A 16859-nucleotide genomic window follows, 5' to 3' on the forward strand; every position below is an offset into this window, starting at 1 on the left:
TGAAGAAAGATGAAAAACGATCAGAAGCAAACGCCTTCACTTTCTTGACACAAACACTGATTTCAGAAGCCCGTTCTCTATCTCGTTGCGTTAGCTCGGCCTCACGACAGCGATGGTAGGGTGCAGCGGGACCATCCCCACTCACCAATCAGCCCCACGGGCAGCCTTCCGCCCGCGCCAGGCCCTCAGATGAAGATGTTCATAATGGGAACAAACAGGGCCACGAGTTACGCGCTGACCTCTGACCCTGTCCGCGCAGCCGGGCGACCGATAATACCCCGGCTCGGACCGCTCCGACCCGCCTTGTTAGCCGTTCGTCGATAAATCCGCCCTCACAATGGCGGAAAATTGTCCAAAAACAAATAGCGGCGCGGTGCCGGGACGCCGCACGACCGGCGGGGTCAGAGGTCGACCGTGTCGCGGCGTCCGCGAGGTCACGCCAGGTCGGCGGACGCCCGGGGCCGCGGGCCGACACGCCTCACTCCTCTCCCGATGAGGTGTTATCCCGACATGTAAACTCCGCTTACTAAGCAGCAGCCGGCCGCAGGCACGTCGCTCGACGCGTCTGTACAGTCGGAACGTCATCTTTGTGGTGTTTTTCAGAAGGACCCGTCTCCTCCCGGCACATGCTAATCCGCCGGGAAAGCTAACAGCATCTACAAGTATAATAGTGTTGTGAGCCGACGCTGCGTCGACGAGCGTACCGCGCCCGCTTCTCGAAATCCGCTTTCGTAAAATGTTCAAACCGTTTTGTTGCACTGCGCGTTTTCCGCTCTTAACCAGCAGCCTAACAGCCACAGAAAAGGAAACAAGAGCCGCTGGCGAGCACGTTATTAGCAGTGGCATTACGTCTCATTTCCTTGCCTCGAGGCGGTCTGGGTCTGTACACGGTCTGTATCTGGCGCAGACGGCTGGCCGAGTTGACACACCGGTTGTCATGGTAACCGCGAGGCACGATGAGAAAAGAGGCCAGCATCGTGTGTCTGTGAGCGAGAGGCTGTGACAGACAGTGCTGATAATAAATAGCTCTGCCGAAGCTTGTCAGTTATAGCGCATTGACATCTGTTGACCGGGTTAAGCTGAGCTGCAGACAGCTCCAACAGCTGAGTAGGTATGAGGGAGTCCATATGCAGAGCGCGTCTGCACGCATAGAGTGAGTCCACTTGCCTCTCGGAATATTGATTTTGGGGCTATTTTTATCTCGCTAAATGATCAGACTCTCATGGGGTCATCAGACTCAAAAATGATCAGACTCAAAAATGATCAGCCGTCAACTGACCAATGCGGATATGCATCTGTCAGCTATGCCATACTGTCAGCTAACCATGGTATGAATTACATAGATGCTTCGTAGACCTAAGGAAAACTACTAGATGTCTAGATGGAAGCAGCCCTTAATCTATATAAATGATTGCCAGAGCCCCCAAATGACCCATCCTCAAAGCGTTTGAAGTCATGACTCCTCATAACGGTGATATCAATTGCCCGATTAGTGAATTTCAGCGACGTCTGTTCTGAATTACCAGAGAGCTAGAGCATCTCATGCCATTTCTGTCAGATCAACGCAGCGAATTTAAAAATCCGACTTCCATTTGAGCAATTTTACGGCGATCTATGACAGTGCTAAACCACTCCCGGAAAATTTATTCCTGCGTTCAACGCAGCTCAGGCTGGCTATGCAAATTTCACAAATGTCTTCCGCAATTGAATTGCGTCTGTTCGTATGGCTCAAAGAAAGCCGCGCTTCGAGGAAAGGAGCCATGCACGGCATCAATTTAAATAAGCCGTCAAAGCGAGTCCTGAGCCATTTCAGACGACGCCAGTGGAACGATCAGCCATGAAGACGGCTCTGGTCGTAGCAGCGGCGGCGGCGGCGGCGGCGGCGGCGGCGGCGGCGGCGGCAAGGGTGACCGATGATTAGGACACCGTCGGTCCCCATGCCGCCTGCGGCCCGGCCCGGTCGAGTGGCGCCTTCTCATCAGCTAACAACATTGGCGGCCACTAATACGGCCAATCAGAGGGGTTCCAGCTGGCCAGGGGTCTCAATTACCCGCATTTCACGCTCAATAACCGGCCCAGCCAGAAAAACAACGCCGCCGTGTTTGTATCTGTTTACGGCCGGGGCAGGACGGCGAGGGGAGAGGAGAGGATTGAGGAAAGGGATAAAAAACAGAGTGAAGATTATCCGGAGGCCGCCTTGCTGTCAGTAGTCACTGGTCAGTAAGCTGGTGGAATGTCCGACTTCTTTCTGTCTCAATCCGACCGTTTCCAACTTCATTTTGACTAAAGTGAGACTACTCACTAGTGAGCCTTCGTTACCCACCCCTCCTCTATCCTAACAACACCCTCCGGTGGGACTGACCTGCGCCAACCAGCAGCATCGAGTCGTTGTTGTGCGCCCAGTTACAGAGCAGACACTCTCCGCTGGCCTGATGGAGCCGCTGCACATAATCCTCCATGAACTCTGGCACGGGCGGCGGCGGCACCATGCGCAGAAAGTCGGGCGGCGGGCCCAGCTCCAGCTCCAGCTCCAGCCACCGGTCGCAGCTGAGCTCGGAGCTGTCGCAGCCCGGCTCCTCGGCGGCTGAGTCCGGCTCCATGAGCAGGCTGTCGGAGCCGTCAGAGGCTGCCTCGGTGGCAGCCGCGGGTCGGACCCAGCATACCACCACCGCTGCCGCCTGCAACAGACAGAGCGCTATGAACAGACAGATCATACACAGGCTGCAGCTCCGAGCACCGCCGCCATGATGAGCTGTGTGACGTCACAGGCCCAAAGGCAGAGCCTCACCTGCGAACTGGACCGGCTGAATGAGCGTCCAGTCGGCAGGTGGGCGGTATATCGGTGATACTGGGAAGGGATAGCAGGGGGCACGTCTGAAAGCCAAAAGGAAACAAATACGATAGAGAGACAGTACCTACGGTACGGCGCGGCAAATTATTAGAAGCACGGTAAATCACGGAGAGAACTGAAACAAAATCTGCAAAGCACCACGACATGAATTGAGGAATTGGTATCACGGAAAGTATCACGAACAACAGAAAGGAAATTGGTTGTGCAGCTGTCAGACGGTTCTGTCGCCAACAAATTATCACCACAAACTGCAGGCGGGTTCCCAGTACTCCGCGGTGGTCTGCCCAGCGTCAAAGAAGCCCCCTTCAAGCTATCTGATGGTCACGTTTGTCATTGTACTCTCGTTATACCCGGTCGATCCGAGTTTACTCATGTTTGACCACCGCTGTGGGGAGCCGGCGCTAATGCAACATTATGCAGCTATTCTGAAACATGGCCGCGGCCGGGAACACCAGGAGTTGGTGCCCCCGCCGACGGGCCATTTGTAGTGCCGCCCGGCGCCGATGTATATCGGAGAGCGGCCCGGCTGCTTTGAATTCAGCCTGCAGACGGCCGTATGTGTGCCGCGCCGCGCCCGGACAATACGCCCGTGTCGACAGGGACGCCACTCGAGAGCCCGTGACCGCGCGCGGCCGCCGCGGGAGGGTTCATTTTTTACTCAGCTGTACATCATCTCTCTCGGTCGTCTTTCGCGCACGGACAGGCCGCGGCAGAGCTGGCCTCGTGCCAGCGAGCGCGGCCGAGCTGAACCATCTGAGCTCGCCCATCTGAGCTCGCTGGCGCGTGGTCCAGACCGGGCGGCGTCTGTCTGAAACACGGCAGTTAAACTGCCGACATTTCCATACTACCACGTCAAACTATCACCTAAAGAGCCGGCCCATAAAGATCCCCATCAGCGCGACGGGTGGCGGCCGCGCGGTCGACCGAGTGAAACCGAACTCGCCGCGTTCTTCATATCGCTCCCATCTGGGCACTAATAGTCTTTTCATTAACTGCGCGATAGCAAGATACGTTCTGAGAAGCCGCTGGTAGTCAGAGAGGACGTAACCGTGGTCGGAGCCGCGTTTGAATGGCGTGTGCGCGGGAGGGTCCATTAGTGGACGAGAGGCGATGGTGCGCCGCGGCAGATCGGGCCCCCAGGAGCCATCAGGGAGGAGACATCCCTCGCAGCGCGCTGCACGGAGCGAGGCAAAGAAGTACTGGCGTGGGCCGGATCTGACAGCCACTAACCAGCGGCATCCTCCCATCGCCGCCCCCGCCCCCTCCATCGCTCTCCCACCGGCTCCACCGCTGTACGTTAGAAAGTGAGAGGCACTTGGTCGGGATGTATGACGGATTGGTGACCCGCTCCCCGCCCAGTCTGCCTCGAGGGCTGTCAATGGGGTGCCAATGACGAGCGCCACCCGCCGGGAGTTGTCTCAGAATCGGCCCGATCCAGTTTCGTCGGGCAATTAAGGTTAAATGGGGCTTGAAACGTTGTCATAGCCTAGTTGGGGTGATGGATGGGCATCTGGGATCAGCACGAGGTCAGGATGAGGGGCGGTTCGGCGAATTGCCCCCGCAGAGCTCGACTCAGCGGCGGCCGAAATCTGGACGGAACACTGCTGAGACAGCGCCAGCAATAGTCAGAGGCAGCACCTTCTGACGTAGAACAGAGAAATGTCGTAGGAAGTCGGTGGGAAATAGTGGGATAGAAATAATAATGCTGGCTGCTGCTATACCTAACATATATATATTCATATTCAAATAAATCATAGTAATATTTTAGTCATATTCAAGCATAGACACCATGATGTATAGAAGAAGGTCAATCGGGTCTTAGAATCAAAGCCAAGCTGCGACCGCCCGGGAATATCGTAAAGTCATTCGATCAGATTCCAGCGAGTGCCACTTAAATTGACATGCTACAAAAACGGTACTCAGCAAATTCGGTTAGTGCCAGAGTGAATAGTGTCCTTTGAACAAGGATGTGCAATTTGGGGAAGGATGGCGACTACCAAATGCGTTCAATTGCTTGAAAGGCACTCGACAAAGTTGGCTGAAAAAGGATGGCAATTGGGGTTGAATTATGTGCTCGTGGGCTAGTATAGACCCACGCAGGCCTTGGTATTTACCGATTGAAGTGTGTACACTGTACATACAGGTCAAGGCTGAATCGACAGTATTTGATTTTCCGGCCTATTTGAACTTCACCGTTAGTGCTCCATTTTGCAGCCGACAGTTCGGCTGAAACATGTCATTTCACTTCATCAAAGGCTTGCACTAGCTGTCCCGCATGCGAGCGCATATTGAAAACCAATGTTCTTATTCACACAAGTGGGTGCTCCGGCACTCAATAATGCCCAGAATTCATCTGATAAAGGCTTTATGCGTTCAGCGGAGCTGTTCATATCAAATGCCAGCGGCACACTTGGTCGATCAATTCCTGACACATCACGGTTGACTTCCACAAACTGACGCCGGCAAGTTTGCGCAGGCGGAAGGTCTGATTCGGTCTGATTTATCAATTTGCTGAAGTTTCCACTCGAGAAAGGTGACTGGATTTATGGTGGCATTTGGCGGCAATCAGCCTAACCTGGTTAGGCCGATGAACCGCGCTGATTACAGTCGGATACCAATCCGAGTCGACGGCGCAGAGGCGGATCCAGCTCAGAGGTTTGGGGGGGGGGGCAAACCATAAAAATTTATCGATTCTTTCCATGCATCGTCCATAGGCGTAATGTTAAAATCATGCCGTTTGGGGGGGGGGGCAAATGCCCATTTTGCCCCCCCTGGATCCGCCACTGTGCGCGGCACGGCTCGATATGAATTACCCACGCTGCTCGGGGGGGGGGGGGGGGCAGCAGCCGCCCGGTACAGGAGGGAGTGCTCGCACCCCTGCCCCGCGAGCTGCTCCTGTTCGACAGATGCGAGCGGCAACAAATGTGGCTATTGTTTTGCGAGCGGGGCCGCTGGCCGCGGAGAGAGCGAGCGTCAACGTCCCTAATGGCTGGTCCGTCGGCCTGACTGCTCCCAGACCTCCCCAGAGCAAGCTTAGGCTGCCACTTTACAAAAACACCCGGAAATTCGGCGAAAAGGATTTCGGAAAAACGAGGCGAAAGTGCGAGGTAATATTTTCACTTGTGACGGCAAGGCTTTGACAAAATCAATGAAGCAGTAAGTAAGCATTGCGCTCTTACCAGGGTTTTCGAAAGCATTTCCTGAGTGATTTCACAGAATGTGACACTCTCTTTTATGCTGCAACATGAACAAAGTTATGACCAAATTTCACAAAGCTGGATCATAGTCATGAAAATTTTCAAGCTGATAACTCGTTGAACAGTATTTGACCTCGGGTCTCGACGGTCCTCGCAGAAAGGATCTGAAATCTGAATTACCCTTCCAGCAGCGCACGACCAACAGTTTCACTGGCAGACGCGGCCATCCCTGGGAACGAGCGACATGGTCCGCGTTCACTGTCCGCCATTCGCCCCACATTCAGCGGCAGTCTTCTGACGGGAGGACCGGGGACGGCCGTGACGACGGGCGACGACGACCCTGCTAGTGCCGACGGTCGAAAGGCAGAACAGTCGGCAGTCGGCAATCGAACAGTCGGCAGTCGGTACTGGATACCCAAGTAGTCGGAGCAGTCGAGAAGTTGACAGCCTAGCAGTTGAGCAGTTGAGCAGTTGAGCAGGCGAGCAGTTGACATCCAACAGTCGAGCAATCGACAGACCAACAGTCCAAGTGCAGTCAGGCAGTCGACAGCCATAGTCGACAGTTGAGAAATGAACAGTCAAGGCAATCGGTGAACTCTATATGGTATCCGGCAATCGAAAGGCGACAGTCACCATCGGATAACCGTTCCGCAGGCCGTCCCAGCCCAGCGGCCGTCTCAGCACGGCCAGTCATAGCCCACCATAGCCGGGTCTCACGGGCTGCTCCCGGGTATCGCTCGCGGCGCATCGCGCCTCCAGTGGCTCGACCAATGGCGATTACACAGGCCATCGGTAGCTGTCGTCGCCCCGCGCCGGTCCGCGCACGATCCGGGCCGTCCCGGCAGCCGGCGCCGCCACGCCGCATTTGTATTGCAGCCGGGCAGCGCTCACAAACAAAGGCAGCCGGCCGGAGACGCCCAGGGAACTGGCCAGCGGGGCGGCAGCGGGTTCATTGATTTAGGGGCAACAGCGCCGTGTTCAAATACTGGCTCAGGATGTGAGCTGTTCCGGGTCAAACTGCGACCAAACACTGCGGCTGGCAGCTGAGTACCGGCGACGCTGCAGCGCTGCCATTGTGGCCGCACTATTTGTGTTTCAGCGAAACCCGCCGAGGAGGTCTGGAGGCGCGCCGCTCCCCGGCCCGGCGCTCTTTACTGCACACCAAGTGTCGGCCTCCCGCGAGCAGAGCGGCTGTAAAATCTAAAAGCGCCGCCGGCACGGCGACCTGGGATTAACCGGGCGCCGGCCGACGGCCGTTTCGCTTAAAGTTAGCACCGGGCCGATGTCGGCTAAAATTCAATCGGCCCCCGGGAGCGGCCGGCCGGACAAGCCCGGCTCGCGGCTATTGACACGTGTAAACGTTACAAAGGTAGCACACCTGAAGTGACGTATGCGCCGGCGCGGCGGTGGGCGGCGGCGGTGGCGGGCGGGGGCGGGGGCGGGAGTGGGGGTGGTTCTGCAAGGCTTCCGCAGAGTCGACCGGGCTGTCGTCCAGGAATCCGCGATAAGCTTGACTGAGAGGATTAGCACAGCGCTGACTCAGAACGCATCCCGTCGAGTGGCGCGCGACGGCCGATTTGGAATAACTGTGAGCTCCGCTAGCACCCCACCCTGGCATCCGTCCAAACAACTTAGCTAGTGCTTATATTGTGGCGCTCTTAAACCGCACGCAGACGCACAGTCCCAACACAGTGGAATTCGGAAACAAAACTGCTACTTAGCGCGTCTGACAGTCTGCTTAGGATGTGAAATATCACATTATTCTGACTGTCACTTTCCCGAGAATGGCTCGATTCCTTGGAGAAATTAGACCGAAATTAGCATAGCGTCTGGGCGGCTTTTACGACAGTCGACGGACGGGATCTCGTCAGACGCGGGACGGAGCAGTGTTTCTGACAGCACTGTCAGGAACAGCCGTCGACACCGCCTTCCGTGACCCCATGACCCGAACTGCGACCCGAGCTGTGACCCCAGTCGTCGGAGGTCACCGGCGCGGCGGAGAGCTTGAAGACAGTGGGGCGGGTTAGGGGAGGATCCAATTTTCCTGGGTCCTCCCAGCACTCAGAGTCCTCCACCCCCTCACACCTCTCAGCTGCCGGGCAGGGCGGGCGGCGGTGCGTCTGCCGGTCTCGCCCTGCCCTCCAGATGAAAGTGAGGAGGACTGTCAGAGCTCAGAGTAGCTCCCAGCGCCGACGACCTCTGGCGCCGGCGGTGGCCGTGTGATGGCTCCGATAACGCCGACTATGAACGCCCGGGCCACTCTGATAACTCAAACTGGGACCGGCCGGAGCCCACGGCACCATATCTCCAGTCGGACGGCACCTTCCACTCGACCCACTCGCCGACAAAAAGGTCAGACTGGGTGATCAGACTGGATCGTCAGACTAGACTGTCAGACTGCACGACCAGACTAGATGGTCGAACTCTGCAGACAGGAAGGTATGTCTCACGAGTACCGCCAGACTATGCCCCCGTGACCGTGCAACTATGGTGATAAGCTGTTAATTTCGCTCAAATTACAAAGCGCCGTGCTCGGTCGAAAAACAGACGTATGACACCCCATCAACTACTTCCTTCACGAAGGACATTAGCTGCAATTAGTAAGGAATTCCGTCCTTTGTCAGATGACTCGGCAGCTTTCGTTTGCACATGAGAACCCGAACTCATTTGCTCCCATCAAAACTTAACATACTCGCCATTCAAAAATCACACGAATGACCACGCTGATACCACGAGTATGTTTTGTCCGCCAGATAACAATGGCTTCTTTGGAGAAAATCTCGGTGAGAGTCCGAAACATATTCACAAAATGCCACAAATATGCGGCGACAAAGCGAGCGAGCAAATTTAACGAAGCTCGCCGCTAGACAAAACACACGGAATTCAGAGCCGCCGAGCTAGGTTTTCACTCTGCTGGAAGAGCTAATTAAGAGGTACACTTGTCCCATCGAGACCGACATGCCATCGTTTAAGATTGTCCGGATAGTTGGGAGGCGGCCGCATAGCTGAGCTGCGTTTTTGTCCGGCTTTCGTCGCACGCAGATCGGTCATATTTTGTCTGGCTCGGGACGGGTCCAAGGTGGGACACGGGGCCGAGACGAAGCCGAGCCGGCGGGGTTTCTCCGTGGATGGTCCGACCGTCCCAGCTCGGTCTCCTGATAGCGCGGGAGGAGAAGGTCGCCTCTGAATCACCTGAGGATACGCGTTCCAGCATGATCTCGAGGGGGAAAGGCGAGGGGGCGGCTGTCAAAGACACTCCCTACTTGTCACAGCGGGTTCCTCTCATAGCACCCACTGTTCCGCGCTGTTCCGATCTGACAAACCCGCCGTGACCCGGCCGGTGATGGTATCACCTCCTGGCGTGCCACGCAGCTGGCACACTTTGGCACAAATCGGCTGTTTTGAGCTCCACGTGCGCACCGGCCGCCTAATAAAGTTGTTTAGAGGGATCGGTTTGCCGGTTCACGACGGGGCGCCAATGGTGGCGGTGGATTTTTTCATCAGCGGCTCAGCTGGAGCCCGGCTGGCCGGCGCTCACGCCCGGCCCGCACCCGGCTGACACCCGCCCGCACCCCTCTCACACCCCTTTAGTGCCGCCGCCGCGGCCGCACCCGAGGCCGGCCATGGCACCATCACCGGCCCCAAATCGACCCCAGATCGGATATCGGACACCGGACGGGCGTCTCGGAATGCCGCGCCGATCCGAACGGCGGCCGCGCGGTGTGAAGAGGTCGGAAAAAGCGGCATGGCAGCCGCGGCGGCTCCTCAATGGTCGCCTATCTGCGGCGCGGCCCTCTGTGGACGCGACTGTGGTCGCGGCGCACTGATGGGTTGCTGATAGGACGGACGGCTGGACGGGCTGCGGCGGCGGCTCGGGCGCCCACCTGCCCCCGGCGCCGCCCCCGCCCCCGCCGGGGCGCTGTGAGGTGCCGCTGCCGCCCCCTGACGAGCCGACGAGCGGGCTGGCTGACCTGGCCTGTCGGCGGCCTGCTGACGGCCCCAACACCGCCCTGCACAGCAGTCCACCTCGCCAGCTGCCAGCCTCACCGCTGGGTCCGGTGTCCAGGACTGATTGCCATCTCCTGCCCATCTGCCGCGGCGGGGAGCGTCCACAGTGGACAATACATGACCAGAGCCGGACAGGACGAGCTCTGTCCGACAACAGGTCAACGGGGTCACTGATAGCACGACGAAGAGCCACCGATAGTGTACAGACAAACGGACAAAGGAATGACATGAGCACAGCCAGCCAGGGGCGGATCCAAGGGGGGGGGGTCACATGGGTCATGGCCCCCCCCTTGAGGCCCGGGGGCCCAAAGACCTTCCAGGGGCACCACCGGCCTATCAGGGGTATCACAGTCCTGACAGGGGCACCACAGGACCGCCAGGGGCACCACAGGCCTAGCAGGGACACCACGGGCCTGGTGCCCCTGGGCCCTGACAGGACTGTAACGCCCCTGACAAGCCTGAAGTGTCCCCGGCAGGCACGTGGTGCCCCTGACAGGCCTGAGGCGCCCCTGCAAGGCCGGTGGTGCCCCTGGCAGGCCTGTGGTGTCCATGGCAGGCCTGTGGTGCCCTTGCTAGGCCTCTGGTGCCCCTGACAGGCTTGTAATGCCCCTGGAAGGACTGTGGTGCCCCTGGGCCCTGACAAGCCTGAGGTGCCCCTGACAGGCCAGAGGTGCCCTTGCTAGGCCTGTGGTGCCCCTGGCAGGCCTCTGGTGCCCCTGACAGGCTTGCGGTGCCCTTGGAAGGACTGTGGTGTCCCTGGGCCCTGACAAGCCTGAGGTGCCCCTGACAAGCCTGAGGTGCCCCTGACAGGCCCGTGGTGCCCTTGTTAGGCCTGTGGTGCCCCTGGCAAGCCTCTGGTGCCCTTGCTAGGCCGCTGGTGCCCCTGGCAGGCCTCTGGTGCCCTTGCTAGGCCGCTGGTGCCCCTGGCAGGCCTCTGGTGCCCCTGCGCCCGGAGAGGACTGGTGCCCCTGAAAAGTCTGAAGTGCCCCTCGGCAGGCCCGTCGTGCCCCTGACAGGCCCAAGGTGCCCCTGCGAGGCCGGTGGTGCCCCTGGCAGGCCTCTGGTGCCCCTGGCAGGTCTGTGGTGCCCCTGGCAGGTCTGTGGCGCCCCTGGCAGACCTGTGTTGACTGGTGCCCCTGCTAGGTCGCTGGTGCCCCTCACAGACCTGTGGTGCCCCTGGGCCTTGACAAGCCTGAGATGCCTGGCTATGACAGGCTCGTGGTGCCCCTGATAGACCAGTGGTGCCCTTGCTAGGCCTGTAGTGCCCCTGGCAGGCCTCTGGTGCCCCTGCTACCCCTGCGCCCTGAGAGGACTATGGTGCCCCTGAAAAGCCTGAAGTGCCTCTCGACAGGCCCGTGGTGCCCCTGGGCCCTGACAGGCCCAAGTTACCCCTGCGAGGTCGGTGGTGCTCCTGGCAGGCCTCTGGTGCCCCTGGCAGGTCTGTGGTGCCCCTGGCAGGCCTGTGTTGACTGGTGCCCCTGCTAGGCCGCTGGTGTCCCTCACAGGCCTGCGGTGCCCCTGGAAGGACTGTGGTGCCCCTGCCCCTAGGGGTGCTCATGGGCCCAACAGACCGTTGTGCCCCTGACAGGCCTGTCGTGTATACTTGCTAGACCTGTGGTGACCCTGCTTCCTGGCAGGCCTGTGGTGCCCCTGGCGGGCCTGTGGCGCCCCTACAAGGCCGTAGGTGCCCCTGACAGGTTTGTGGTGTCCCTGGAAGAACTTTGGTGCCCCTGACAAGCCTGAAGTGTCAAGGACAGACCCTTTAGACGCCAGGGTCAAGTTCCTCGGACTGACAACGATTTGCTTACCTGATAACGTTCCTGGTAAGTACTCATTACTCAGCGTCCACAACATATATACACATAGCACATTCATATATACTTGCTTACAATTGGTAAATGTGGTTGTGGCTAAGAGGTAAGATACTGACTAAAAATAAAAAATAAAAATAAAAACTGAAAATGGGGGCACCACCAAAATGAAGTGGACGAAATCCGTTGAGTTTTTAATTTTGGGTATAGGTAGGGGCACCACTTCGATTCATGACCCTCCCCTTGGAGTTTTCCTGGATCCGCCCCTGCAGCCAGCTGCATTCTGTGTGATTGGTGGGTAAGCAAAAACATTGGCAAGCCCGGGATAATATCGCAATAACAGGATGCAAAGCAATGAGCGTTCTGACCCAAACGTACCCACATCCGCACCCAAGACATGACTGAGATAAGACGTCACCAGGAACAAACCGACTGTTCAACATTTCTCGAGCTCATTTCCATGATGGGCGTTCAAGACGCGCGGACATGACTCCGTGAGCTCGTGCCGTTTGTCGTCACGTGCCTCCCGGAATAGCCCGGCACTGTTCGTCACGTGTTCAATTCACTCGGAGTCCCGCACGACATTGCAGTGCCATCGGCACGGCTCCCGTCAATGGCATAGATCTCATTTGGCTGAAAGGTTTCCCGGTGCGATTGGGTACCGGTGTGAACTGCCAGCGCTGCCGACTGCCGACCTCTTGGGGCGTGGCTGGTGCGATTTGGAGCTCATGGGATGATGACAGATTGATGGTGTTTCCCAGGAGACATCGCTGTTATTTCATGGACAGTTCTGTGCTCCAGATATGGTGTCCGATTCGGAGCGTTAACCTCTCAGGGGTCTCATTATGCTCTGGGCATATGCACAGCATTTCGTTCCGGAGGGCCATTCTTGCACCGTCCAATTTTTAAATCAGCATCTGATGTGCCACACCTCACCCTCCAGCCAGGCACGCTGAGTGCACTCTGGGTAGGTGCGTTCGCTCACCGAGGTCCTTCCCCGCCGCCGGACGTAGCGCCTATACGTGTCACATTCGCCTGCATTACGCAAGGCGACAGCGGCTCTCGGCTCGGCGCCGCGCCCGTCTCATATCCCCGCCGGCCCGCCGAGGCACTGCACCGACGCCGCGGCAGCGCAATGCCCGCCACTTTTTGCTGATTAGATTAGGAAATTAAATATGCAGTCTCGAGTTACAGCCGTGTTAAGTTCGCGCCGACTGCGTGTTAGACCCCAATGAGGTGTGCTGGAAAAACGGCACCCCGACGGACAGGTGTGAGGGAGCGCAACACGAGAGGCGCCAAATGAAACCGCATGAAAGCGCGGCCAGATGCGAGTCGCTCGCCTGTTGCTAATGCGTAGGCGTGAGGCGACACGCGAGCCAGCCGCGGCCGACGGGCGAGGACCGTCTTCTGACACGTGAGAGAATGAGACTCATGCGGCCCATCGGCGGCCGGGCGGTACAGAGGCTAAATGGCAACAGGCTGGAGAGAGGGCAAGGTAAGCCAAATGCCATTGTTCCAATTGTCACCCGGTCGACGCCGAGACAAGATTGCAGTCACCGAAACCTGAGTTTATTGACTGGAATGAATGTCAAGTGCTACAATCGAGTCTCAGTGCAGAAAGCCGGGCGATAGAGTCTCCGGGTTACTCGACTCGACGTAAACATCACTGCACTGGAAATATCTTCCTGGTTTGATCCTTGATATGATAGCTCTGAACCACTGATTGGGCGGAATTCGATCACAACAATCATTGCAACGCTGGTGTTCCAATGTCACAAGTCACCCGGAAAGTGATAGCGTCGGCTTATCCACAGCTTGACACTAATGGCTTCATGATACGGATTATATTGCCAGTTAAACACCACAAACACTTGCTTAATGCCTTACTTACATTTCGTAAATATGCTAATACTGATGTATTACAACCCTCTTACAGCTGTTCAGAAATTGAGAACCAAATGGAAAGAGAGACTGTAGCCACATGTTTTTCTTGCTTTTAATTCATTCGACACTGCCGTGCAGGGCCATTCATTCTTTAGACAGCTCGCTCCATCCGGAAGCACCGATTCCGTAAAAATGCGAACAACATCGGTCGGTCTATACGGAGTTCATTTTGTGAGGACGTCCGTAACACAACACGCCGCATGTAGTACGACTATGACCAGGTGCGTCCGGACACCGCACCACCGCCTGTCGGGGGGGGGGGGGACTGGAGAGGGGGGGGGGGTGCAACATATAAAACTGGGCTGCACCGGGCCGGCGGCGGCGCTGTAGCGTGTCCTGGCCCGGCGGAGCGGGATCCCCAGACACGCCACCGATGTTGGCTGTGATAGCGCCCCTTCAGACAGCGCAGCGGTCGTGGGCAGCGGCCCGACGCATCGAAACGCCGAGAAATCGACCAGCAGTGCACATTCTAACGGGACAGTGCGGAACAGGGGGCCGCACTGAAACGATTGTTCGGTGTAGATCCAGTGGGCATTGGAACTGCACAATTACATCCTTGCTTGCAGCGGTGGAGCGTATAATGCATAGAAGCAACCAGATGCACTTCGACACAGAATCAATTTTAATATTAGCTCATTCAAAGGGCGTATTGAAAAAGGAAAACATCAGCACTGCGCCAATTTTGTACGGTTCAATATCTGTTCCTATCCAGCAAGCTAAATTGACAACATGTTGAAACGCACTTTCAATTATACACTCCATGGGCAGCCGGAGTTCAGCTTTGAAAACACGGAACGTTACATTACATAAGAACATTTGATCGCCATCATTCACTTTCCTTCATTGAAAGTGTGTACAGAGAAATCATGCAACCATTGGCTCTCATGCGTTCCAATGGCCTGGTCGAGCGTGCAATGTGCCGATTGAAATGGCTCGACCGCTGGCGATGTTCTGTGAAATGTTCTGCATCATTTGCCCGGGGACCATCTGACATGGGGAGCCTTCACAAATTGAAAATGCGTATTGCGATGAAGATGCTGCAACCGATCACGACCAGCGCCACGTTACTATTTTGCATGCCACGAATCGTGTTTGGGAACTGAATCCGCTGCTATACACAGTCCTGTATCTCGGCTCAGGGGATCCAATATTTAGTACTCATAATCTCACAATAAACGACGACATAAACCGGGCTGCGGTCAAAATATGCCTCGTGTACAATTCCCAAGTGCCTATGAGGGTGATATCCGAGACATCTATACCCTATGAACGACTGCCGCTCGTTTTGTATTGGTGCTCAGTTATGCTCAAGGTCAGCTGTCTGCTGCGAGTGGAATCACTAGTGAAATCACAGTAATGCGTGACACTTGGCGCAGTTCGCGTGCCTGAGCGAGACGTGCACACTGCACGTGCAAATGTGACACTTCTGCGCTAAAAATGGCAACCAGAAAAACGTACACGCTTCATAACTTAGCGTCTATTTTAAACGGAGCTAGATTGCCGATCGGTGTCAATTTTACCCGTGGTTCTTATCAAAGTGTCACATCACAATGATTTAGCGGCCATAACACTCGACCGGCCCTGCAGCTGATCAGACAAATGGTGGAGTCGGGTGGCCGAGGTAAAATGTTCGGCAGTTCGGCGGCCACGAGACATAGGGGTCTGTTCCATATTTCAATAATGGCACGGCCGACAACGCCGAATGAATTTGTGTTTTATGCTGAACAGCGGAGACGGGCGGCGGGAGGATGTACCGAGCGCTAAGGAGTCACAGGATTTGATGTCTATCTTACATCTGTGAAGTATATACTCGGTCGATGCGGCCTCACATGCAGAACAAGTAGCTATTTTCCCATTTACTTAGTATGTTGTTGCCTTTTGTCGCGCGTCCTGACTATGTGTAAATAACTTAACAAACATGCATGAAATTGAAATATCGATGCCAAGCTTTCAAGATATTCATATAATTGTTACGATGATCAATAGCATTGTTAATAGATTCTGCTGAAATCAAATGGCCATTACGCGTCGCTATTAAACAATTTTGTAAGAATCGTCCTACCATGACCGTCAACAATAAAGGGCCGTAACCCAAACTCTAAGCACACTACATGCCTGTTGGACCTCAGGTGCTCACCAGAAGAGACGCTCCACGCTGCGTTGAGCATCGCATCCCTGTCTCGGCGTGTTACAGTCCGGGCATATCTCGCCCCGATCACCTGTCGGCCCGCTCACAGCACTGACGTGGTTCACCCAGACACCCTCTCAGCAGCACCGGCCGCAGCCAACTGCCGGGACGGAGCCGGCCCACAACACGCCTACCGACGACCCGATAGATGGCAGCACCGGCAGGCTGCCGCCGCCGCCGCCGGGAAGCGGCTTATGGCCGGAACAAATTTATGGCAGCGCAGCATGGCGCCAATACAGCGACAACTTGTGAGAATTATAGGAGCTGAAGGGATGCGGTAAGTTTTTGTCTGATGGAGAGGGCTGTTATGTCGAGGCGCGACCGCAGAGAACATTTCTGATGCCAGTTCAGTAATAGGGTGCCGGCAACCTAACCGAATGACGGCATTGTTTCAGGAAATTCTGGCCCACCGTTCCATGCTTCTATCCTCAGGATACTGAAATCCTTCTCCTCCACACCGCCACCCCCTTCCGGGCTGGACAGGCAACTTTATCTCATGCGGGCTGCTCCCTTGGAGCGGCACCGCTGCTCCCGAGGGAGCGCACCCCGTAGCCGGGTGCAGTGAGTGCCTTGGGGCTGGGTGGCCTGTCTTCGGACGGGCTCAGCCCCGGCGACTCACTAGGGTGCCTGCCCAGACCAATGACTCCCCCTATATCCTATCATCCTCCCGGCTCTGAAGTGGTCTTACTGGACCGAAAGGGCCTAACCCAACAAAACAAACAAACAATTCTGGCTCTCTGTCCTCAGAATAAGCCAAAACGTATCGCTGGTCACACCTCCCTGTTTCTCAGGCACCCTATTACCACCACCAACTATCATCAACCACCACCCTAATAATACAATTACCTAATACCACCACC

At 56.5% G+C, this 16859-nt stretch overlaps 1 protein-coding gene across 1 annotated transcript in view; it reads right to left on the minus strand.

The window, feature by feature from the left end:
- Positions 1-16092, minus strand: part of LOC122382393 — a 40108-nt gene extending 24016 nt beyond the window's left edge. The window contains exons 1-2 of the mRNA XM_043367633.1: positions 15949-16092; positions 2363-2678 (exon numbers count right to left, since the gene is read on the minus strand). Coding sequence (XP_043223568.1) covers positions 2363-2678; positions 15949-15984 — 352 coding nt within the window. The 5' untranslated portion in view covers positions 15985-16092. The remainder of the gene's footprint in view (positions 1-2362; positions 2679-15948) is intronic.
- Positions 16093-16859: the final 767 nt, after the last annotated feature.

Source organism: Amphibalanus amphitrite, unplaced genomic scaffold (assembly GCF_019059575.1).
Source record: "Amphibalanus amphitrite isolate SeventyFive unplaced genomic scaffold, NRLGWU_Aamphi_draft 000138F_arrow, whole genome shotgun sequence".
NCBI lineage: Eukaryota > Metazoa > Arthropoda > Thecostraca > Balanomorpha > Balanidae > Amphibalanus > Amphibalanus amphitrite.